This window comes from Stenella coeruleoalba, assembly GCF_951394435.1.
Source record: "Stenella coeruleoalba genome assembly, chromosome: 7".
Taxonomy (NCBI): domain Eukaryota; kingdom Metazoa; phylum Chordata; class Mammalia; order Artiodactyla; family Delphinidae; genus Stenella; species Stenella coeruleoalba.
In genome coordinates this window covers 120977241-121003531 of record NC_137153.1, presented here as the reverse complement: position 1 = coordinate 121003531, position 26291 = coordinate 120977241, and the positions used below count along the sequence as shown (strand labels likewise).

At 51.8% G+C, this 26291-nt stretch overlaps 1 protein-coding gene across 1 annotated transcript; it reads right to left on the bottom strand.

Annotated features, from left to right (window-relative positions):
* Window positions 1–11968: 11968 nt before the first annotated feature.
* ABO (ABO, alpha 1-3-N-acetylgalactosaminyltransferase and alpha 1-3-galactosyltransferase) lies at window positions 11969–24923 on the bottom strand (the record flags this gene model as incomplete). Its single annotated transcript, XM_079926587.1, has 7 exons — window positions 11969–12659; window positions 13114–13242; window positions 15674–15709; window positions 16256–16303; window positions 16698–16754; window positions 17520–17592; window positions 24911–24923. 7 exons carry the CDS (start codon window positions 24921–24923, stop codon window positions 11969–11971), a joined length of 1047 nt encoding a protein of 348 aa, XP_079782713.1.
* Window positions 24924–26291: the final 1368 nt, after the last annotated feature.

Below are 26291 nucleotides of genomic sequence, written 5' to 3'. Positions count from 1 at the left end.
TCTGAGTACGCTTGGTCCTTTGTATTCCGTATAAATTGTGAAATCACCCCATCAGTTTCCACAAAGAGATAACTGCTGAGCTATTTCATAGAAATTGTATTTCTAGTGATCAAACTGGGGAGAACTGACATCTTAACAATACACAGTTTGTGGGGAGATGCCGTAACTTTAAAAAAAGGTCGTGATGAGCCACATGTCAGGCAAAGGGGCTGACAATCTCCGCATCCAAAGAGTTTCATGAAGTCGACAAAAAAAAGAGCAACGGATGCTGAGAAGTGGGCAAGAAACATTATCGGACACAGGGTTAAACACGGGAAAATATCCTCAATCTTAGGCATAATATGGCAAAACTGTCCGATCTAAATGTTCGAAAATACATTCTGAAGCTGGTAGAATAGGAAATTGACTCATTGCTGGCGGGCATGTAAGTCGTCTTCCCATGGAGGCGGTTTGGTCATGTCTGTCAGAACTACAAATGCATTTGCCCTCTGACCCAGCAATTCCAGCGCAGGGAATTCATCCCACAGAAGCACCTCTGCACTCGCCGTGTGTACACGTTGTTCACTGCACCTTCCTCACAGGAGCAAAAGGTTGGAAACGTCCCAGTTCCCTCCAGGAGGAGAGGGATAAATAACGAACATGCACACGATGAAATACGACGTAGCTGGGGAAGGAAATAGGAAGAAGAGTGAGGGGAGGAAGATCTTTAAGGAGCCATTTGGAGGGATGTTCCCCTGGTTCGGAGTGCAGGTGGCACTGACCCTCACTGGAGAGTCCCTCAGACTCTGAGCTGCCTTTTTCAAGTACCTTGAGGAGGACACCTTGACCTGTGTGTCATCAATGCCCTGATCTTTATGTCCACTGGGGGTCAGAGCTGAAAGCTTCTGGCCCAGCTCAGCCACTGAACAAAAGGGGACCTCTAACCAGTCCCCTATAATAACATTGTCTAGTGCCCCTGGAAAACTCAACCCCCAGCCCTACGGGATTCCAGCAAGAAGACAGATAATGGGGAGTTGTTCCTTGTGTGTCTCAGAGGGTTAGGATCAACTTCATGGAGGAACCTAGGGACGGGACAAAGATAGTCACAAGCCCATTTATGGATGGAAAAACTGGGGACAGTGAAGGCAGCAGTACATGAGCAGCACGGATGCTCAGACCAAGGATCCCACATCCCCTCCGCCACAGTCCCTACCCAGGTTGGTCCTGAGCTGCTGGACAGGGACGCCTACAGAACCTGCTGCTCCCAACTGAGCTGGAACACTTCGCCCGAATTCCTCATCTAACCCCTGCTCCAGTCAGTTCCATGCTTGTTCAGTTCTGTATTATCAAGCCTCCAGAAGAGTGCCTGGTGTATAGTAGGCACTTAAAGCTTTAATGACTCAGTGTAATCCTTCCAACAGCATTACGAGGTAGATGAGAACACTGAGGGGTAAAGATGTCTTGTGTTCATTTACTCTTGCATCCGGCACCTGTGCACTGCCCCCTGCTGTGTGCAGGCACCTGGAATATCACAGTATTTTATATCCTAGACACCATCCTGCCCTTGGAGCTCACGGCATAACGGGTGGGACAGCATCTCACCCACAGCCACTGAAAGGGGGGCTACAAAGCTAGAGCATCTCTAGCACAAGCTCTTGCACCAGCTGTGGAGCTAGAGCTAGCTCTGGTATCAGCTGCAGGGCTAGACCCACTTAAGCACTAGAACTTGCACCCTCTGTACACTGGTGCCCGCTCTGGTGCCAACTATTGAGCTTGTGCCAGCTACAGGCTAGAGCAACATCCAGCTCAAACACTTGCACCAGCTCCAGAATAAGAGTGAGCTCTGGTTATAACTCCAGAGCTAAGGCCATCTCCATCACCACGTCTCCCACCAATTCTGGCACCATTGCCAGAGTTAGAGCCATCCCCAGTATTAGAGCCAATTCTAGAAGCAGCTCCAGCGCTACTGTGAAAGGCTGTGAGGTATTTCTTTCCTTGGGAGGTCACATGGAAAGGCAGTCAGGTTGGCCATCTTTTCTCTTCCTGTTGCTTCAGTGCCATCTCAAAATCTACAGCTGATCTGGCTCCAGCACCAGGCCTATTACAATCTGAGATCTAGATCCAGCTGCAGAAACAGCTACAGGACTAAAAGCAGCTCTAGAGCCAGAGTCATTTGTGTCCTTGGCTGTAGCGCCACCTTCAGCAGCAGCCCTGGAGCCGGCACCTACTGCACAGTCAGTTAGAGCAGCAACTCGGAGCTATGGCCAGCGTGTGCACCAGGTCCAGGAGGAGAGCTAGTGCCATCACAGGACTGTTTGCCACCTGTGTAACTAAAGCTAGGTCTGAGACATGCAGCAAAGCTGGTGTTACCTCGACCTACAAAGCTAGAGCGACTGAAAGCACCACAGTGTGCACCAGCTGTGGACTAATGTCAGCTCTGCCACCAGCTACAGAACTAAAGCCCCTTCCACCCAAACACTTGGACTAGCCCCGTAGTGGAAGCCTTGACAGTTTCTGGTTCTTGCACCAAATCTGGAAACGGTGCCAGAGAGTAGAGTCAGCTCAGAACTAGAGCCAATTCTAGAAGCAGCTGCAGCACCACGACCCGAGGCAGAGCCTGCTCCAACCCCAGCTGGGGCACAGCTCCTGGGCCAGGTCCACAGCCAGAGCCGGCAGCATCTCTAGCCTCAGCTGAAGCACCAGCTCCAGTGCCAGCGCCACCTCTGCATCACTTCAGCACCCGCAGCACCAGCTCCAGCAGCAGAGCTCACTCACCTCGCCCACAAAGGCAAGTTTTTCTTACTTTTCTCTTTTATGTGATCTTTGGGGTTTTTTTTATATTTCATGTGTTAAAATTCAGATTCAATTACAATTCGCCTTGTAATGATGTTAAATTGTACAATTCAGCAGCATCAACTACATTCTCTGTTCTGTGCACCATCGCCCTCTAGTTCCAGACATTTTCATCACCCCAATGGGAACGCTGTACCCATTAAGCAGTCATGGCCCAAACCCCACTCTCTCAACCCCTGACAACCACTAATCTGCTTCCTGTCTCTATGCCTTTCCCTCTCCCTGCCCTGCAGCCCCCTCATGAGTTCAACTGCCCCTCCCATAACCCTCCCCCACAGAGGTGAAGACCCTTGGAAATGCCAACACGTTCTATGCTATGAGCTCTACCATTGACTCTGACTGTGTCCTGACAAAGACGACCTCCAGCAAAGGGGTGAAGGTCAGGCTTGGAGCCAACTCGACCCTCCTCCACCTGAAGCAGAAGGGACCCGAGATTGCAAAGGGCATCTTCTAATTGGTCCTTAGCACTGGCCAGCCACATGGCTGCCCTCCCCAGCAACTGTCTGGCTAGATAACGAACCACTTACAGACTGGAGTGACAAAGGTCAGGTGGATACCTTCCCACTGACCTGCCAGCCCCGGTCACCCCCCAGGCCCAGTTTCACCCTGAACTTCTCCTGCTGCCAGCAGGCTGACATGACCTCCAGTAGACCACATGTGGCCTCAGGTGCCTCCTGATCTCCGGGATCCAAAGGACAAGCTGACTTTGCCAAGGAGCACTACCCATGGGCACTGAGCCCCGTGCACCCCCCAGGCACTGCCCTCTGTGCACTTTCTTCACAAGTTCCTAGTACGGGTCGCTGCCACTTGTGACCACGAGTCCCACAGAGCACCCACTCACCCTGTGGATCTAGCCACTGCAAAGCCGGCCCCGCCACCCAGTCACCGGGTCCCCAGCCCAGGGTTCAGGACCAGGGACAGCTCCCGCCCAGAGGCCTCTGCAGCAGGGCCTTTGCCCACGTGCTCACTGCACACACGGCTAGCTCCTCCAAATTCAAAGCGGAGGAGATAATATGAGCTTTGACACAGAGTCCCCTGATGTCCAGGAAAAGAAGATCACTGCCCCACCCCTTCTCCCTGACAGCCCTTCCCAGCCCCTCCATTTCTGGTACCAGAGTTCCCCACTCCACACTCACAAAAGGGGCCAGGAAGCCCCAGCTCCTGAACAGAGCTTCTAGAAGCTCCTGAGCTGCTCGCCAGCCTGGGGTGCCCTGCAGGGTCCAGAGAATCGGCTGACCATGCTGCCCACCACAATTACAGAAAAGACCTGGTATTGGCTTGGTCCCCGGCAGCACCTCCCGCTTTGGAGCCTCAACCACACACCCACAAACTCTCTGTCTCAGGGGTCTGCAACCACAGGTCCTCACTGCGGCTCTCCATCCGGCACGTGGGCAACACTGCATCACCCACATCAGCCTGCACATGGACAGTGGCAACAGGTACTAGAGCATTCTTGCGAGCTTGGCAACGCCCAGCCTGCGGGCATTGAAGAGGATACAGACCTCTTCCGAATGGCTGCTTTGACAATGAGCCCAACTGGGCCTTCCTGGCAGCATGCCCACCCCTGACAGAAGGGATGCCATAGCCCCACAGAGTACACAGGAGCAGACTGAGGCGGCCTCATCTAGAACCAGGACCAGCTCCAACAACAGCTGCAAGAGTCAGAGGCAATGCCAGGTTCAGAGGACGAACCACTGGCTCTAGCATGAGCTCCAGTGTTAAAGCCCAGGCTGGCACCAGCTCTTGAAGCAGCTCCGGAGCTACAGGCAGCTCTGGCACCACCAGCAGGGGTAGAGGCAGCTCCAGCATCAACTCTAGCACCGAAACTAGAGGTAGAAAGACCTCTGTACCAGTCTGAACACAGACTACAGAGATACAGGCAGTTTTATTACGAACTCCTGTGAAAACTCCGGCGATAGTTCTAGCACCAGACCTAGAAATAGAACCAGCTCAAATCAGAGTCGATCCAGAGCCAGCGCTAGCACTAGTTCCATGCTAGGGCTGTGCAAACCCCAGAGCCAACAGCAGCTGCCACAGCAGCTCTAGTTCCAACACCAAAGCTAGGAGTAGCTCAGGCACCAGCGTTACCAGCATCCAGAGATAGGGACTGCTCCATCACCAGCTCTGGTGGCAGCTCCATTGCCAGCTCTAGAGCCGGAACATGCTCCAACAGCAATTCCAGAGGTAGAGTGACTGTGAGTCTCAGAACTAAAACCAGCTCCAGATCTAGCCCTCGCACCACCTCCTGCCCTAGAGCCAGCCCTGGAACCCATTGCAGAGCTACGGCTGGTGCAGTCCACACAGCAAGAGTCAACACTAGCACCAGCTCTAGAGCTTCAGCCTGTTGCAGTCACCGACCCACAGTGACAGTAAGCTCTGTACCCACCTCCAGTAACGGCTCATAAAATACAGCCAGTGCCACCTCCAGAACCAGAGTCTTCCTGTCCTCACCCGTGAGGGCATCCTTTTTCTGCTTTTCTGTCTGTTTTTTCTTTTCGTATACCTTATGGCTACCTGTACTTTATGTGTTAACTTTCATATAAAAGTTCCTATTACAGGCACCCCTACGTTCACGGCAGCACTGTTCACAATAGCAAGACATGGAAACAACCTAAATGTCCATTGACAGATGAATGGATAAAGAAGATGTGGTACATATATACAATGGAATACTACTCAGCCATAAGAAAAGAATGAAATAATGCCCTTTGCAGCAACATGGATGGACCTAGAGATTGTCTTACTAAGTGAAGTAAGTCGGAAAGAGAGAAACACCATATGGTATCATTTCTACATGGAATCTAAAATACGGCACAAATTAACGTATCTACAAAACAGAAACAGACTCACAGACACAGAGGAAAGACTCGTGGTTGCCAAGGGGGAGGGGCAGGGGAAGGACTGGACTGGGAGTTTGGGATGAGCAGATGCGAGCTGTTACATGTAGAATGGATAAACAACAAGGTCCTATTTATAGCATAGGGAACTGTATTCAGTATCCTGGGATAAACCATAATGGAAAAGAATATTTACAGCACAAACTAACACAACACTGTAAGTGAACTACACTTCCATAAAAATAAATAAATAAGTTTATCTTTTCAAACAGATTTAACTGTACGATTCGGTGGCACTAACTACATTTCATTTACTGTGCTGTGCACCTTCACCACTATCTAGTTCCACATTTTCATCACCCCCAAAAGAAACCCCATACCCATGAAGCATTCCCTGCCTGCTCCCCACTCCCCCTACTCCATGGCAGCCCCGCCCCAGCAATGTATGAGGATTCCAATTTCCCAGAATTCTCTCCAACGTTTGTTATTTTCTGTTTTTCAATCCTAGCCATCCCAGCGGGTGTGGCGCGGTGTCATTGTGGTGTTTGCATTTCCCTCATATCTAGTGATGTTGCGCATCCTTCCATGTGCCTAATGGGCCATTTGTGTATCTTCTTTGGAGAAATGTCTATTATTTTTAATTAAGCTGTGTTTATGCCCTTGAGTATAGGAGTGTTTATATATATTCTGGATACAAGACCTTTACCAGATTTATTATTTTCAAATAATTTATACCATGATATGGGTTTTCTTTATACACTCTTGAGATTGTCCTTTCACTCACAAAAGTTTTTCATTTTGATAAAGTCCAACTTAATCTGTTCTTTCTTTTGTCTCTCAAACAATTGGTATCATATTAAATATATCATTGCCGAATCCAAGTGTATGAAGTTTAGCTCTGTGTTTTCTTCTAAGATGCTTGAGTTTTAGGTCTTAAATTTAGGTCATTGATCCATCTGGAGTTAATTTTTTATATGATGCGAGGTAAGGCTCCAGCTTTACTCTACTGCGTGTGGGCATTCAGTTTCCTAGCACCATTTGTTGAAGAGACTGTTTCTCTTTTATTGAATGATCTTGATACCCACATTCAAAACCAATTGCTTGGGTTCATTTTTTGATTCTTAATTCTATTTTATTGATATATGTCTTGTCTAGTTGCTTTTGCCAAATTTCCATTACAATATGGAAATGAAAAGCAAACGTGGGCATCACTGACTTATTCCGGCTCTTAGGGAGAAAGCCTTCAATCTTTCTCCACTGAGAATATACATGTGAGTTTTTCGTAAACAGTCTATATCATGTGAAGGAAATGTTTTCTATTTCCATTTTATTGAGATCACGTATTATAAAAAGGTTTGGGTTTCTTCAAATGCTTAAATGTTTTCTTTACATCAATTGAAATGCTCATGTGTTTTTTCTGATGTGTTGTAGGACACTGATTAACTGTGTTAAACAGCCCTTTGTTCCAGGGATAAATCATACTTGGTCATGATGACAGTCCTTTCAATATGCTGACAGATTTTGTTTGCCAGTATTTTACTGAGGATTTTTGCATCTCTATTCATAATGGATTTTGGCCTGTAGACGTCTCTTCTTGTGATGTCTTTGGAATCAAGTTAATGCTGGCATCACAGTGAATTTAAGTGTTCCCTCCTCCTGTTTTTTTGTTTGCTTGTTTTGTTTCGTTTTTAAGAGTTTGGGAAGAATTGGTGTTACATCTTTAAGTGTTTGAGACAAAACACCAATGAAGGCATCAGGTTCTGGGCTTTTCTTTGTTGGGAAGTTCTTATCACTGCTTCAGTCTACTCACTTACTATAGGTCTACTCAGGTTTTCTATTTCTTCTTGAGTCAGTTTTGGTAGTTTGTGTGTTTCTAGGAATTTTTCCGTCTCATCTAGGTTAAGCGACTTGTTCTATAAAATTGTCCCGTACGTGTCAAATTTTGTAAATCTTTAAAAGAAAGAACTGTTGGTTTCATTGACTTTCTCGAGTGCTCCTCTGTTCTGTTTATCTCTGCTCTAAGTTTCATTAGTTCCTTTGTTCTGCTAACTTTGGGTTTACTTGGCTCTTCTTTGCCTAGCTAATCAAAGGCGTCTTCTCACCAGCCCCAAACAACAGCCGGTCACAGGGCCTCTCCCCAGGTCTGCATTGTTGGGTAGATAATTACAGACTGGAGTGGACCAGGCTACCAGGCACTATCCACCCCAACTGGCAGTCCAGGCCACTCCCAGACTACAGTTTCACCCTGAATCTCTCCTGCCTCCATGCTTTGATGCCTGCCCATCGACAGGCTGACCTTGCCTCTCACAGACCACAGCCTTAGGTGTTCTCTGTGCTCTGGGAACAAGAGGACTTGCTGAATTTTGCAAAGGAACACTGCCCACGGGCACAGAGCCCTATCCGCCACCACCAGGCACTGCTTCTGTGCACTTCCTTCGCACCTTCCCATGTTTGGGTCACTGGTACCTATGCCCACGGGCACCCAAGAGCATCCGTCACCCAGTAGATCTGACAACAGCAAACCTGGTCTTTCAATCCAGCCACCAGTCCCCCAACATGGAGCCCAGGACCAGCAGAAGCTCCTATTCCAGGTTCTGGCATCAGCTAAGGAGATGCCCTGAACTCAACGGTTGGGACGTTGTTCACACGCTCAGTGTGCACTCCAGCCCCAGGCAGAGAGGATCATCCTGAGCTTTTCCACGAGTCCCCTGGTGGCCAGGAGAGGATGACTGCCCCACCCCTTCTCCCTCACAGCCCTTCCCAGTTCCAGTGTATCTCAATGCATACCCAAAGGGGACGAAGCCGGGTTGGAGAAGACGCCCCAGTTCCTAGAAGCCCCTGAAGTTGGATGCCGGCTTGGGGGGCCCTGCAGGCTCTGGGCTCTGCTGATCTACTCCTTGGGTTCCAGGAGTTGACGTCCTCATCATCCCCAGAGACCTCGGCCTCCAGCAGCACCTTGCCTTCAGCTCCACACACGCTTGGCAGCCTCGGGCACATGAGGGCTGTGTCTCAGGGTCTGCGACCTCAGCCCCTCACTGCTCTCCACCCAGCAGGTGAGTGACCCCACATCATCCGTGTCATCCTGGACCCAGAACGGCCACAAGTACAAAAGCTGAGTCCCCTTGGCCCCTCACTCAGACCTCTCTGGTCCAGACATCACCTGAGTGGCTTTGACACGAGGCCATCTCTGGGCCCTCCAGGCAGCAGGCCCCTCCCTGAGAGGAGTAAGATGACGACACAGCCTCCACTGTGTGCGGGAGGGAACAGAGGCTGCCTCTTCCTCCCTGGTCGGTTCTTTGGGATCCATGCTGTCCTGGGGTGTCCAACATGTCCAGCAAGATCCCTCCAGATCTAGGATTTGACAGGCTGAGGCTCTGATAAGACAGCCTGTATCTTGTCCCCCTCAACCTGCAGTGAGCACGGACTCCTTGCCCCACACTCAGAGCGCTGTGTGGTCTGGTCCAGACGCCCTCCCCCATGCACACCCCTTGCCCCCACCCCAGCCTCCCACCCCCAGGACCCTTCCAAGCTCCTCCCCGCCAATCACCCCCCATCCACGCTGCCCACGTGGCTGCTGAGGAGCCGTTGGGCGCGCGTGCAGGCTGGGAGGCGGTTGACTCTCCCGCGCTGCCGGGCTGCGCAGGTTCCCCTGTGCGTGGCCCGCAGCAAGCAGGAGGCCCTGCCCGCCCCCTGCAGCAGTCAGCCCGCATCGCCTCCCTCCCGCGGTGGAGGTGGGGAGGCCTGTTCACCTGTGAGCGCATCCCCTCACAACCCCCGGAGGGACAGTCAGTGCAGTGACCACTCTGAGCCTGTTAAGCAGTTCCTTGCCCAACCCCTTATGGGACAATTAGGAACCTGAGGCCAGGAGAGAAGCAGGGACTCACCCCAGCACAGGAGGTGGGCCCAGGGCAGAGGAAAAGGCAGGGTTGTTCCAGAACCCTGAAGAGCGTCTGGCTCTTCCCACAGCGCGGGGCTCCTGAGTCTGAGACGTCTGAGGCTGGGGAGCGGGTGTGCGAGCACAGGGGGGGTGACGGAGGGTGGGTCGTGCTGCCCTGCACTGTCCCTGATGCATTGCTGGCCTGGGCCTCCTCCTTTCTCCCCTGTGCCCAGAGCAGCTGGGCCAGCTCCCCTGGGCAGCACTGACTCCCAGGGTCTGGCTTCAGCCTTGCCTCCCTCTGACCTCCCACCATCCTCCTCCAGGGGCCTCTGCGTGTCCCCCCGCCCACCCCTGTCTCTCCAGTTCACGCTGCTCTGCTTTCCCTCTGCTGCTCTGGGTGAGGCCCCCTCATCTTTCCGGCAGCCTCTCTGCTCCTCTCCGTGCCCCACTCTGCCCGACCCCATTCTGCTGCATTAGCCAGAGTGATCTGCCCATCCTTCCAGAACCCGACATGAGCCCCTGTGTGGTCGGCTCCCCTCCAACCGGCCTCTGCAGCCTGGTCCTTCCCGCAGTGCCCTGCCCTCTGTGGTTCACCCAGTGGTCGGCGTTGTCCTGCACGTGCCACAGGTCTGTGCTCTGCCCTCTGCCGGGACCACCCTTCTTTTCCTGCTCTTCGCAGCCGGCCGGTTCCTCCTCGGGTCACGTCTCCCTCGGCTCTCTCTCCAGTGGCGGAGGGCAGATGGGGGCGGGGCCGCGCTCACCTCCAAGGCCTCCTCACATGTCTACCTGTTGATGCTGGCCCTCGGCTGAGATACCTACCCGGGCCCCCCGACGCCTGGGCTTCCTCCCAACTTGGCTGGGAGGTTCAAAGATCAGCCACAACTACTGAGCCTGTGCTCTACAACAAGAGAGACCGCGATAGTGAGAGGCCCGCACGTCGCGATGAAGAGTGGCCCCCTGCTTGCCACAACTAGAGAAAGCCCTCGCACAGAAGCGAAGACCCAACACAGCAAAAATTAATTAATTAAAAAAAAAAACATGCCAGGGAATCCTAAAGACCTTTTAATTGATAATAAAGAGAACTTTAAAAAAAAAAAAAACCCAAAAAAACAGAAGGCTCCTTTGTGCAATTTCACAAGAGTTTAAAAGTTAGATGGAAATGCAACAGGCCGAGAGTAGTCAAGATACTCTTGAGAAACCATGTGGGAGGACTTACCCAATCAGTTACGAAGATTTATTTATAAACTTAGAGTAACTAAGATGATGTGTTATTGTCATAAGGATAGACAGTCAGACCAATGGAACACAGACTAGAGAACCCCAAAATAAGCCTAGGCACACAGGGACACTTGATACTACATGACCGATGATATTGCAAATCAGTAGGGGAAAGAACTTTTCAATAAGGTTTCGAACATTTTCAATAAATGGTGCTCAGATAATGGTTATCCAGAGGAAGGAAAGTTACATTAAAACCACACAGGGCTTCCCTGGTGGCGCCGTGGTTGAGAGTCCGCCTGCCGATGCAGGGGACACGGGTTCGTGCCCCGGTCCGGGAAGATCCCACATGCCGCGGAGCGGCTGGGCCCGTGAGCCATGGCCGCTGAGCCTGCGCATCCGGAGCCTGTGCTCCGCAATGGGAGAGGCCACAGCAGTGAGAGGCCCGCGTACCGCAAAAAAAAAACAACCAAAAATATGTAATAGACACCCACAAATCAATAAGAAAAAGACAAACAATCTGAAACAACAAGCTACCAACACAAGCAAAGCAAACCTAGGAAGTGCTCTCAGGCCGGGCCTCTCCTGCTGTCTCACAATATGGTAAAACAGGGAACTCCCTGGCGGTCCAGTGGTTAGGACTCTGCGCTTTCACTGTCGAGAGCCCAGGTTCAATCCCTGGTCAGGGAACTAAGATCCCACAAGCTGGGCTGCACAGCTAAAAAAAAAAAAAAAAAAAAAAGAGTTCCTTAAATTTAAATGTGAACAGTTTTGAGAGTCAGGCACTGAGGTGTGTACTTGGCCTCTGCCGTCAGGAGCTCACATCGTAATGGGCAAGGCCAATGGGTAATGTAGGCAGAATGGCAGACATAGCCAAAGAATACACTTAGTACTTTATGGAAATGCAGAGGGAAGAGCAATTCACTTCAACCGCAGGAAGAAGAGAGAACCAAAGACAGCTTCCTAACAGGTGACCTTGCAGAGACCTTGAAGGCTCAGTCACATTTAAAGAGAATGCAGGATTAGGAGGGAATGAAAACCCGGAGCTGGGTTTGTTTGATGAGTGATGGAAGACCCTCCAGAGGAGGAAACAAAGAGATGGCCTCATCCACGTCATCAAATCTTTGGCCGATCCCTTATCAAGACGGCAGAACCACTGACGTGCGCTACAGCCTGGTAACGTGGGCTCTTGGGAAGTGTGTTCTCATCGGTTCCGAATCTCTGCGTGGTTCTTGGGCACAGCCACGTATCGAAGTTTCCTGAGTAAAGGTGGTCTCTGCAGCATCTGCTCGTCCCACAGGTACTCGGGGGACAGCACCTTGCTGGGCTTGTGGTGCAGCAGGTACCTGTTCAGGTGGCTCTCATCGTGCCACACAGCCTCGATGCCGTTGGCCTGGTCGGCCATCATCGCCTGATGACAGGCCACGGTGAGCCGGTAAACCTCAGGGACTGACCCCCCAAAAAAGCCTCCCGCATAGTAAAAATCACCCTCATCTCTTGGAATGTAGGCCTGAGACAAGGGTCGGCGTTCATAGGTGAAGGACTGGCGATCACCTGCGTAGAAACCAGGATGGAGGGTCCCGAAGAGAGGTGCCAGGATCTCCACGCCCACGTGGTCGCTGAACTTCATGTCCACGTCCAAGCACACCAGGTAATGGACCTCGCGGAGGAAGCGCTGCTGGGAGAAGTTGCTGATCATCTCCATCCGGTGCATGGATATGTCCTGCCAGCGTTTATAGTTTCGGACCTCGAGGACCACCACCTGCCTCCCTTCCTGGAGGGGGATCTGGGGCACAGCCGCCGGCTGGTCAGTGAAGACATAGTAGTTGACCTTGTGTCCCACCATGAAGTGCTTCTCGGCCGTCTCCAGGAAGAGCTTCAGGAAGACCACGTATCTAAAACCCCCAGGAAAGAGAGGGTGGGTGTTAACAGACTCACACAGCAGCAAAATAAGCCAACCACAAAAAGTCAAGCACTATATGATTTTACTTGTATGAGGTAATAGATTGGGGTAATGTATGAGCTGTGGTGCAGTTAAGCCCCTGGCACAACGGCTGGCACGTGGAAGTGGTGAACGTCAGCTGCCCATCTCTGAGAGGTTGACGCAGTGACCTCTGGAACAGATGACTCTCAGGTGTGTGGCTGCTATCTTGAGCAGCGGTCTGCCCAGTGATGCCCTGAAGATCCCACCAAGTTCACCTACGCCCAAAGTCACACGTGACTCCACACCCCAACCCACCCCGTGAGCTGAGCACCTTGTCCTGGAAAAGAGAGACACCGAGAGAGGAGTGCCCCCCTGCAGCTCGGGCCGGTTTCCTGGTTTACCCCGGGCAAGCATCCTTCACTTACTTTTTGATGGCAAACACGGTCAGCCCAATGGTGATGTTTCTGAACTGCGCATCCAAGATGGCAGAGTCAAAGGTTCCATCCCAGATGATGGGTGCAAACCAGGGAGTCATGACCAGCACGTCCACTCTCCTGGGGAGATGAGTCACAGTGTGTGAGAGCAGGGCATGGGGATGTGGGCCACAGAGAAGGATTTGCCCAAAGTTGCACAGTCTGTGAGCCACAGAGCTAGGAGCAGACAGGACTCCAGACTCCCAACCCAGGGCTCTTGGCACCATAAGCTCAGCACCCAAGACTCAACACTCCCATCCCTTCACTGCCCTAACTTAGAGTATCTCCTGAGTACCAGCCATGTGCTGGATCCCATAGGACCCTCCCTCTATGAGGCCTTCCAACTCTGTTTCCAGGAGGAGAAGAGTCTCAACTGAGGGCAAAGCTCTAAGCCCTCTCCCAGCACATGGGTACTTTGCCATAAGAAGAAATATATATTTGCCACTACCTCCCCTCCCCTTACCTGACACAGAGCTAGTAAGACCCTTGGGATTTCGGGGGTCGTAGGAGACGTCTTTTATTCTAATGAGGTGACTCTGGGTGGGCTCGTGGGTAGTTCAGGACGGGGGCTGGTCACCAGAGAGACCAAGCCAGGATTAGAAACTTGGAACTTTCAGCCTCGTATCCCATCCTCCAGGGAAGGGAGAGTGGCTGGAGATTGAGTTAATACTGAATCATGCCGGCGTGAGGAAGCCTCCATTAAAGTCCCTGAACTGTGGGGTCCGGAGGGCTTCCGCGTTGGTGAGCACACAGAGGTGCTGGGAGGGAGATGCTCCTGGGGAGGGCATGGGAGCCTCACCCCTTCCCCACTCCTGGCCCTATTTACCTTTTCATCTAACTGTCCCTGACCTGCACCCTTTATAACAAGCCAAGAATCTAGTAAGTAAACTGTTTTCTTGAGTTCTGGGAGCATTCCAGCAAATCATCAAACCCAAGGAGCGGGTGGTGAGAAATGATTTAGAGCCCGTCGGTCGGAAGCACGGGTGACAACCTGGCCTTGTAACGGGTGTGTGAAGTAGGGGCCCTGAGGCTGAGCCCTCCCGCTGTGGGCGTCTGTGCTAACTGCAGGGAGTGTCAGAACCACTTGGTGGGGAAAACCCACATGCTTGCTGTGAGTAGAGAAATCGCGAGTTCTCTTTCAGGGATGAAGAAGAGTTTCAAGGCCCCGCCCCTCTCAGGGGCCCTGTGTTCTCTACCCCTTCTCCATCTTCCAGCGGCACAGACGCCTCTCACCTCCCCCCCTACTCTTATTTCCCAAGTGTTCATTCAGTCGTTCATCACACCACCAGGATCCACCAAAAACGCTCACGCCAACTTGTCCCTCCAGATCCGTGCTGGCCCTCAGAAACATATGTAACTAGAAATGGTCTAGGAGCCACAGAAAAGTAAAAGGAACCAGGTAAAATTACAGGTAATTTGATACAGCAATAGTTTTTTTAATGCAATATATCCAAAATATTATCATTTCAATAAGTAACTGGTATTTTTATTGAAGTATAGTTCATTTACAAAGTTGTGTTAGTCTCAAGTGTACAGCAAAGTGATTCAGTTACACATGTATGTATTCTTTTTCAGGTTCTTTTCCCATATAGGTTATTACAAGATATTGAGTAGAGTTCCCTGTGCTATACACTGGGTCCTTGTTTACCTATTTTACGTATAGTAGTGTGTACATGTTAATCCCAAACTCCTAGTCCATTTTTCGAGTACTAAGTGTTTGAAGTCCACTGTGCACTTCACACCGACAGCACATCTCATTCTAGAGCAGTCCTGCTTCTAGTGTTCATGGCCACACGTGGCTGGCAGCTCTAGAAACTCAAGGAGGGGTGGGCGTAGGTTTCAGAAATGACAGCTAGCATTTTCAGCTCTCCTGGCAGGGATGTGGCATGACATGACAGAAACCACCCAGCTTGCGTCCCGATCTGCCCCTCACCAGCCGCAGGGCCTCAGGCAACTTCCTTCACTTCTCTGAGCCTCAGCTTCCCTGCTCATAAAATGAGGGCTGATCAAAGTGGTCTCTGGGAGACTTCCTGCCCCGAAGCTCTGGGGTCTAGTGCCTCAGAAAAGGGCCGCCGGCACTCTCTCTCTCTGGCAGTGGAAGCAGGAGGTACAGGCTAAGGAGGCTTGGATTTGGGGACAGGCGATTGCGTGTGGAGGTGAGTTTGGAACCACAGTTCCTCAAATATTTACACCCATGGAAAGACCTCAGGGATAACCCAGCCCAGACCCCTGCCATCCTTCCCCAAGAAGAAACAAAAGAAGGTTCTGTGCCTGGTATGGACCTCCACACAGCTCCTAATGACCAAGAATTAAAGGCATATTCCATCGCTCCTTCAACTTGTACCAAACCCATTAAAAACTAACCCAGCCTCCTATAGCACGGAAAGAAAGAAAAGGAAAAAGGTGAAAGAAAAGACTGAACCAGGGAGAGGAGCAAGTGAACAGAAAACAAGAGGTACGTGGTGGCAGGGAACCCACTGGCTGCAGCCGTGGCAGGAACTCGCCTACTTACGTGGGCTTGAGGAGCTGGGCCTTGGGGTAAAGCAACCTGCGGACAAGACGCACATGTGAGAAAAAGCATCATAGATGCCCGTGGCTGCAAGGGTCTTCCTCCCGGTTCAGCGTGCCATCCCTGCCAGGAGGTGGCACTCAGCCACAGGGACTTCCTTCCTCCCTTCCTTCCTTCACCCAGCTGTGCCTACCCGGCCCTGGGGAGGCCACGCACTTCCCCAGGGATAAACGGACGGGGCTGAGATACGAGGAGAGGAAAGGAGGATCTTCCCTAACTGTTCTATGATACTGCTGAGGTTAGAGACCCACCCATGTCTCTTTCTTCTCTCCTTGTGCACTGTAAGTCCTTCCTGTGGTCTAATTCATTACGACTAAGGTCTTCGTGTCCTGCTTTGTTCAGGGGTGCGAAGCCCAGGGCTGGCCCGCACCCACCCCGTCCACGCCGTCCCCCCTGACAAATCTCACAACTCAGGCTCTGTGGGGTGGGGGTGGGGGGGTGAGGGAGGAGTATGGAGGAGGGAGACACATGGTGACTTGCTTGGAACTAGGCACAGAAACAGCCCAAAGATGAGATCTCCGATACCTGGGTACTTCAGGTATCCTGCAGGTGTCCAGGTGACAGTCACCTTCACTGAGGGAGGAAAACAGAGTGCTTAGAGCTGGGGACAGGGTGCTGGGAGAAGCACTGCCGTGCCAGACCGGCCAGGACCCCCCGAGGGCCATCACGCCACAGCCCCTACTAAGGAAAGCTCCCCATGGCTGCAAAGCTTGGGCCGTGTGGCCAGGTGAGAGGGCCAGGGGCGGGAAGCAGGGCAAAGAAACCTCGGACACGCTGACCCTGTCTGGGAGTTTGGTGCTCAGCTCTGCCCAAAGGGATTCCACGCCCGATGGTGACAAAGCGGCCTGGGGAGAGCCCCGCTCTGGGACGAAGGACAGGAGCCGTGGCTGCCCAGGTTGGCCCTGGAATCCCAAAGGAAGCTCTGGCAATGCCCCCCTCACCCCTGGGAGCCCAGCTCCCACCCTACCTGGACTCCTTTTTCTCCAGCTGCATCTGCCGCAGAACCACTCTGTGTGTAAGCTGGCTGCAGAGAGGAAAGGTTCTCAGTCATTCCTTCAAAAGTAGCATCTTGCTAAGAAAGTGCTCCCTCAAGAGGAGAGGGGGCTAACCAGGCAAAGGCTAGGTTCGCATCCACTTCCACCAGCCCTGCCCTCCCTGCCAGCCCCGCCCCTCCCCAGCCCCGCCCCCTATGCCAGCTCCCCCCTCTCCCCAGCCCCGCCCCCTCCAGAGCCGCTACCTCTCCCCCAGTCCCGCCTTCCCGCACCAATCCTGACCCCCACCACCGAAGAAGCTTGGTGGCGCCTGTCCCCATCCTGAAGACCAAGCAAAGGTTCGCTCCTGGGCGAGGCTCAGGAATGCCAACGTTTGTGGGTGGAAGGAGGTGAAAGTTATTACTTAAATGGCAGACGCCCCTGTTGGCCCTGCAGGTGGTGGACCTCAGGGCTGCTGAGAGAGTAGTCCCGTCAGCTTAGCCCATTCATCCACCCTCTGTCCAGCAAGCATTTGCTGGGCCCCCAAGTGCTGAACAGAGGAGGGAGCTGGACCGGATTTGGTTCTGAGGTCCTGCATCTCAGCCCTGCCCCTGTCAAGTGTTGTGACATGAGGCAAGGAGTATCTGCAAGATGGGAATTACAGTGTCATTCACGGCTTCTCTGGGATCATTGTTACGGGGGAAAAAACCTAGCCGGTCTCATTCCGTTAACGTAAGTAAGTTGTAAGTAGGTTAAGTCACGTAAGTCATAAATCCCCACCTGCCGTAGGGTCCCAGGGCTGTTACCATCCTCCTTACCTATAGAAGCCCAGAAGTACAGCACAAAGCAGGATCGAGCACAGCGAGACCTTGGCGCTCTTTCTGCAGAATTCTGTGGAGAGGAAGCCTAGGTCACTTGGGGCTAGTTTACCTGGTCCCCAAATCACCTTGTTGAGACCAGAATTGGGCACTGGCCAGGAACGGCCTCCTGTCGGCTCCAGCCGGAAGCCCTCTCCCTCTTTTGTGCTCACAGGGAAGGTGGGTGATAACCTCTCCTGGAAGCATAATCCCTTTGAGCCTCGCCCTGCAGCCCCTGGGCACCTGTCTGGGTGCCCCTGCTTGTTGGCAGGCCCCCAGGGGGCCAGGACCACTCGCACGCTCCAAAGGAGCGGCTGAGATGGACTGTGGCCATGAATGGACCAGCAGGGAGGGTGACGAGACACAGAGGGCTGTGAGAGACAAAGCTCGCCGAGGGGATGCCAACCCCCATAAACACCCGAAGCCCTGATGCTGTAGGAGCTCACGCAGAGTTACACGCAGCAAAAACAGTAAGGCCTGGGAGACCACTGCAGGGATGCTGCACTTCCAAGGAACACGCACGTTTGAAGGAAGCTGTATCATATGCGTTAGTAAAATCTTAGCTGAAGCCTGTGGGTTTAACAAGCTCCACCCTTGATAAAGAACCCCCCACCCCATAGCCACTGCACCGCTGGGTCTCGGAGGCCCAAGTCTGATGTCCCAGCAGCCAGAATCTCGTTGATCACAAATACGAGGGGCTCCCAAGTGTTGGACTAAGAAAACTATGTACATCTGGGTGCAGCCCAGAAACATTTACCAAAGAATTTCATTTGGTAAGGGTATATACCTAAGTTTCCTCTGACTGGGTATGAAAATGTGAAAACCCAGGGATGTATAAACTCAGGGGTGTATCCAAAACATGTGCTTCTATCTATAATAGCCAAGATACGGAAGCAAACTAAATGTCCATCGACAGATGAATGGATAAAGAAGATGTGGTACTTATATACAGTGGAGTATCACTCAGCCATAAAAGAATGAAATAATGCCATTTGCACCAACATGGATGGACCTGGAGATTATCATACTAAGTGAAGTAAGGCAAACAGAAAAAGACAAATATCACATGATATCACTTATATGTGGAATCTTAAAAAAAAATATACAAATGAACAGAAATAGACACACAAACAGACATAGGGGAAAGGAGTGGGAGAGGGATAAATTAGGAGTTTGGGATTAACATATACACACTACTATATATAAAATAGATTACTAACAAGGACTGACTGTATAGCACAGAGAACTATACTCAGTATTATATAATAACCTATAAGGGAAAAGAAAAAGAATATATATATGTATAACCAAATCACTTTGTTGTATACCTGAAACTAACACAACACTGTAAATCGACTATATGTCAATAAAAACATAAAAATTAAAAACAAAACAAAACAAAAACATGCTTATACAAGTTTACAGTGAATTTGGTAACATTGTATCATTTTGTATAAACTCTATGTGTCCTATATTTTAAATGTTTAAGGGAATTTGATATGTCCAATTTGTGTTTGATTTAATAAATGGACAAGATTAAGTGCATAAGAAGTTTTTGTCATACTTGAGAGTCTGTTCTGTCCCATCGTGTGTGTCTGAGAGAGAATTACATCAATTAAGCTTATAGTCATATTTTAAAACAAATTAAGCTGGGTGGAAATAATCCAGATAAAAGCAAATATTTAATGGAGGATTCCATTTCTATATAATTCTAGAAAATGCAAATTAATCTATAGTGCTAGAAAACAGACCAGTGGTTGCCTGAGGATGGAGGTGGGTAGGTAAGCGTGGCAGGGAGGGATTGCAAATGAGCACAGGACTCTTTGGGGGTAATAATAGCTATATTAATTTTTGTGACTGTAGCGATGGTCTTGCAGGTGTATACATATCAAAAGTCACTAAATTCTGCACTTTAAATAAATGTGCAGTTTATTATATGTCCACTTTACCCCTATAAAGCTGCTTTAAAAAAAAAAGAAAGAAAAAGAAATGCATCCAGATTGGAGAGGAAAAAGCTGATCTGTCTTTGTCTCCATACTACATGTTCATCTATGTAGCAAATCTGATGGAATCTATAAAAAAGCTACTAGAACTAATAAGTGAGCTGGTGAGTTTAGCAAAACCACAGGATACAAGGTCAATATACAAAAATCAATTGTTATTTTCTATACTAACAACCAACAATCAGAAATGGAAATTAATAAAACAACCCATTCACAATAGTATAAAAAATATGAAATACTTTGTCAGAAAAGTCTGACCAAAAAATGTGCAAAACATGGGCAGGGAAAACTACAAAACATTGCTGAGAGACACTAAGGAAGTCTTTTAAAATGGTGAGAACTACCGTGATCATGGATCAGGAGACTTAATATTGTTAAGACGTCAAACCTCCCCAAATTAACTTATAGATTCAATATATTAATAATTCCAATCAAAATCCCAGCAAGGTTTTTGGAGAAATTGACTAACTGAATTCTAAAATCCATATGGGAATGCAAAGGACTTATAGCAGTCGAAATAACTTTGAAAAATATAAATAAATTCAAAGGACTACATAATTTTAAGTTCTGTCCTATTGGAAAGTTAGCATAATCAAGACCAGGTGAACTTCATTAAGATAAACCAATCAATGGAGCAGAATAGAGTCCAAGGGCTTCCCTGGTGGCGCAGTTGTTGAGAGTCCGCCTGCCGATGCAGGGGACACAGCTTCGAGCCCTGACCCGGGAAGATCCCACATGCTGCGGAGCAGGTAAGCCTGTGCGCCACAACTACTGAGCCCACGTGCTACAACTACTGAAGCCCCCGCGCCTAGAGCCCGCGCTCCGCGACAAGAGATGCCACCACAATGAGAAGCTCGAGCACCGCAACGAAGAGTAGCCCCCGCTGGCCGCAGCTAGAGAAAGCCCACGCAGCAATGAAATTCAATCTCACGATAGGAAGAGCAGTGCAAATAAGGGTTGTACAAGTCTCCAGTTTTCACCCATTGGGTGAGCAACAGGGTGTTGGCTGTGCCATGGCAATAAGGCACCTGCAGGAGCAGGTGAACAGGAAGAAATAGCTGTGGTCAGGGCAGGGGTGCAGCAGAGAGTGACATCTGTACACTGCTCATACTCTTGTGACATCTCCACCTCCAGCTCCCCTCCCGGTTCTCACGAGCTTCCCTTTCCAGAAAATCTTGTAAAGGAAAGTCCTCTACACCCGAGCATTCCAAACCTTCTTCCGTCCTTTACACTCACTAGCCAGCCTTTCACCCTGACTGCCTCACTGAAACTTCCCTCGACAAAGGCTCCAGTGATCTCGGCAGCCTCAATCCAGTGTTCCCTTCCTTGTCTGAATTAACCTGTCAGCCACAGTGGAACTCTGCTCTCTTTGGTCTATTTCCCAGGCCACACCTGCCCAGCTGGCCTTTGCTCTTTCTCTTCCTGTAGCACAAATGTTGGAGACTCCAGGGGCAGTCCTGGGCTCCCTCCTGTACCCACACTCACCACCCAGGGGTTCCTACCTTGTACCAGAGCATTAAATATCATACTTACACTGCTGACCATCCAGTCATTTCTGCAGCCTTCACCCCTCTGTGGACATGTGGACTAGGAAACTGGACCATTCATGGCCATCCCCACTGAAGGCACATCATCAACATTATCATGGCCAAACAGGACTGTAGGTCCCCAAGGGGGACCAAGGGGGGCACTCCTCCTGTCTCATGATAGGGCATCACCATGCATCAAAAGCTCTAAGGCTGGGAATTCCCTGGTGGTCCAGTGGTTAAGACTTGGTGTTCTCACTGGTGGGGCCTGGGTTCGATCCCTGGTTGGGGAACTAAGATCCCGCAAGCAGTGCGGCATGGCCAAAAAAAAAAAAAAGGTCTCCAAGGCGTCTTTAATACTTCCTTTCCCTCCCACCCTGAATCCAATTCACTATCACACCGTGTCAGCTCCACCTTCAAAATGTATCCCTGGTGCATGTCGTGTGGAAAAAGCTACGGCAATTCTTCAAAAAACTAAGCATAGAATTCCCATATGATCCAGCAATTCCGCTCACGGGTGTATAACCAAAAGAGGTAAAAGCAGAGACTCAAAGAGATATTTGGACACCCGTGTTCACAGCAGTATTTATTCACAAGAGCCAAAAACACAATGTCCATCGATGGTTGGTGGATAAAGAAAATGTGTGGCATCCACACAATGGGATAGGAGTCAGCCTTGGACTTCCCTGGTGGCACAGTGGTTAAGAATCTGCCTGCCAATGCAGGGGACACGGGTTGGAGCCCTGGTCTGGAAAGATCCCACACGCTGCGGAGCAACTAAGCCCGTGCACCACAACTACCAAGCCTGTACTCTAGAGCACTCGAGCCACAACTACTGAGCCCATGCGCCACAACTACTGAAGCCCACATGCCTAGACCCTCTGCTCTGCAACAAGAGAAGCCACCCAATGAGAAGCCCAAAGAGTAGCCCCTGCTCGCCGCAACTACAGAAAAGCCCGCACGCAGCAACAAAGACTAACGCAGCCAAAAATAAATAAATAAATAGCTAGCTAGCTAGCTAGATAAAGGAGTCAGCCTTAAAAAGGCTTGTCCTGAGCTGCAACACGGATGGACTTCAAGGACATTATGCCAGGTGAAGTAAGCCAGTCACAAAAGGACAAATCCTGTAGAATTCCGCTTGTCTGAGGGACCTAGAATAGTCAAGTTCTCAGGGACAGAAAGTAGATGGTGGGGAGTCAGGCTGGAGTGGCGGTGGAGGGGAGTTCAGGTTTCCATCTGGGGAGATAAAAGAGTTCTGGAGATGGATGGTGGTGATGGTGTACTTAATGCCACTGAAATGTACACTTAAAAATGGCTTAAATGATAAGTTTCTTGTTATATATTTTACCACAATAATTCTTAAAAAAAAAAAAAAAGTGGGCAGACAAATGGGTTGGGCTTGCATGCTCATCTGCCGCCCCTGACGGGGTTCAGCGGCCTGAGCTAGCTGATGGAAGAATGGGCAGAAGTCGGCTCCTGTCCAGCAAAGCCGATTCCTGACCTCGGGGACCCCCTTTGTCTGCGTATCGGCATGCTGGACGGCTGGTGTTCGTAGCCCGCCTTCCCCGATCTACCCTGCCGGGTGCTGAGAGCTGGGCTATCATGGGCCAGCTCGACCATTTCTCTGCTTGTAAGTTTCCCCCAACATCCTGCGTGGTGTCCGCCTTGCCCAGTGGCACCGGGGACGTGTGTCCTGACACTTCTCCTGCCCCCTCTCTAGACGGTGTCTGGTACACAGTAGAAGCTCAATGCACAGATGTGGATGGAATCTTCTCCGCCCACACCTTGTGCAGCACAGCTGCTCGGTAGTTCAGGGCTGGGGACTGGTCTGGGTTCTGGCGCTTCCCAGCTGACTTTCTGAGCCCCCCACTCCTCACTCATTTCTGAAACAGAGCGGGCTGGCCTCCCAGCTGACTTTCTGAGCCCCCCACTCCTCACTCATCTCTGAAACAGAGCGGGCTGGCCTCCCAGCTGACTTTCTGAGCCCCCCACTCCTCACTCATCTCTGAAACAGAGCGGGCTGGCCCAGGTGAACCTGAAGTTCACAGTTTCTGTTGCAGAGTGCGAGGAGCTCTCCTCTGCTCCCGGACAAATGCAGGGCGTGTGGCTCTGGCCCAGGAAGTGAGCCCAGGAAGGGAGGGAGCAGCGAGGTGTGCTGGATGGACCAGACAGAGGAGGGGGAGTTAGGATGCTGGACGAGACCGTGGAAAACACCTGCTCTCCGAGGATCCAGAGAGACTGGAAACTGGACCGCCAGGCCCCAGGGGTGGTCTGGGTGACACCCGGGCAGGATGTCGAAAATGGTGCCAGGGAGGGCCATGGGATCTGGCTGGCTCTGGGCACTGGTAGCCCTTCCTACCACTCACCACCCTCACAAGGGCCTCTCTGCTTTGGTCATGAAGAGTACACTCTGAGAACACACGGCTTTAGGGAACGAGTACAAACATGAACCAGGAATACTGGTGCATGCCAGTCTGTTTGGGAACACGATTTCTTCCGGGAGCCCTGCCCGAGGCCCAGCCCCACCCAGGTCAGTCTGGCCGCTTCCCATCAGTGAAAGAGAATTTTTGCGTTAAATGTCACAGAAAGAGGTGGCCGTGTCCTCTGTTCTTCTCCTCCAGGGAGATGTGCACTCCTCCACGCACCCAGGGGCTCCCATTAGCAGGCGGGGGCCTGGGTCCTGCCCGCGCTGAGCCCTGACGCCCTGAAGGACGGCAGAAGTCCCATCCCCCTCCGCTGCCTCCTCGCAGGTGCTGGCATGCGCCCCCCACCCCAGCCGGTCCCTGTCCTTGGAGCCAGGTAGGAACAGAAGGAGTGAGGAACCGTGTTGGCGTTTGTGGCCTCCCGGGACCCTCCCAGCTTCTCACCAGGGCCACCTCCTCCTGCTTGGGGTGCTGGGCGGATGAGGCACAGGAGCCTTCCTAGGTGTCTGGAAAGCCCAGAGCCCCCCGGTCCCTCCCCTACCCTTCTCCACTGGTCCAGTAAAGAGAGACTCCGGGGGCCGGTCGGGGGTTGGGTGGGTTCTAACAAGTAAGACCTGAGTGGTTGCCAGGCAGAGCCTCCAGCCCTCAACCCCGGAGGCACAGACCACCCTCTGGGGAGCTTAGTGCTGCTCTGCCCCTTCCTCGTCCTCCCTCTCTTGTCCCCTCCCCTCTGCCTTTCGACCCGCAGCCTCACAAGGAGACGCTGGGTCAGATCAGGGCTGGGTTCATGATGTCCAGGACCCAGCCTGGACGTAGGGAGGCTCTTGTCCCCTTGGCCCTTTCCTCCTTCCCTCCCTGCCTCTCTCTCCATCAACACCTCCACCTCCCCACAACCCCTGCCAGGTGCCCTGGGTTCCTACCTCCCACACAGGCACTGGCTGTGTCCAAGCTCCTGGGAGGAACTTGGACCAGGCAGTCTTTACAGCAGGAGGAAATCCTTCACTGACTGCCTTCTCTCTTCTCTGGGGCCCAGACAAGTAGAGGAAAGAGAAGCCCGGGGAGAGGGGGCAGGCAGAGGTGCTCCTACCTGCAGAAGAGCCGGGCAGGAGCTTGGCATGTCAAATCAGGACAGCTCCACCGAGGGTCTGCCTTCCACCCTCCTCCACCCTGGCCACGTCCCATCCATCCTACTTCCCTGGAAGCCAGCAGCGTCCCTACCCAAGACCACCCCCAACACATGCAAGCGCAGCTCCCCAGACCTTCTCTGCTCCCGCTGTCCTCGCCAAGGCTGGCTCTGGACCTCTGGCTCTAGTGCAGCTGGGAAAGCTGGGCCAGACTGTCAGATGCCTAGAGCGGGGCCCACAGCTCCATTCCTGGAGCCCTTGGCCTTCCCCACTCACCTCTGGGGTCCATGGCTCCTGGGACCGACCGCAGGCCAGAAGCCTGGAGGCAGATATGGGGGGTGGCAGGCAGAGGTCAGCCTGCCAGAAGCTACACACAGCTCAGAGCTCAGGCTCCGAGCCAGGTTAACTGGAGAAGTAAAGTCCAGCTCCTTCCCCAGGGCCAACCCCACCTGTCCATTCTTTCGGGGAGGAGTCAGGGGTCAGGGAGGAGCCTCAGCAGATTTCCTGTTTGTCCAAATCTACCCAGCGCTGCCAGCCAGGTGAGTTCCACTACGAAAGCCAGACTTGTCGGCTGGATGCCCAAAGCCCCGGGGGCAGCATCTCGCCCCCACCTCAGATCACAGAGAGGCCTAGTTGGTGGCTTCCCTTGCTCTCAGGGCCAAGCCCTGCCCCTTGCTCTGCTCCTCAAGCCCAGAGGTGTGTGTGTGTGTGTGTGTGTGTGTGTGTGTGTGTGTGCGTGCGGGGATTTGACCCCTGCTCACCTCTCCAGCTAAGCTCGTCCTCGCTCCACACCCCACCTCTCCTAGGCCATCTCTCCATCCTGGGGACTGCTTTTCTCACAACACCTGGCATATCACCTGCCCAACGGCCAAATAGCCTAGAGGTCCTGGACACTCTCTGGGTCTCATCATTTTCTCTGGCGGAACGTTCCTGGTCCCGGAGAATTCCAACACACAGGGATAAAGAGGAGTGTCAATGAAATTCTCAGTAGAGGCTCTGCTCCTGGGAGGTTGTCACCTGTGTCTTTAGGGGAGGCCCATCTGGGGTGTGGGAACATCAGGCCCGTGGACCCCATCCGAGAATTCAACATGGCACAGCTCAGGGGGAGGAGGCAGCCCACTTTCTGCCCCTCTCGCCCCAGCCCATGCTTCCTGTGCAGGTTCCCCACTGGCAGAGGGACAGGGATGAGGGGACCAGGCTGGACGAGAAGAAGCCAGAGGCTCCGACCAGTGGCTCACGCCGTCATCCTGCAACCTGGATGCTCTCTTCTCCTCTCCAGCCGACAACCCTGGGTGCCAGCCACTGGGGATGGAAGAAGGGGTCCTACCACGAAGCATCCCAAGGGCATGTCCTAGCCTGTGCCAAGCTGGGAGTTGGGGGAGCAGAGCTGGGTCCACAGAGGCCCCTTGTCAGGGTCACATGGCAGCAGGAGAAGATGAATGAACTGTTACTCAGCCATAAAAAAAAAAACAAAATAATGCCATTTGCAGCAACATGGATGGACCTAGAGATGGTCATACTAAGTGAAGTAAGTCAGGCAGAGAAAGACAAACATCATATGATCTGGCTTGTATGTGGAATCTAAAAAAATGATACAGGGGTTTCCCTGGTGGCACAGTGGTTGAGAGTTCACCTGCCGATGCAGGGGACACGGGTT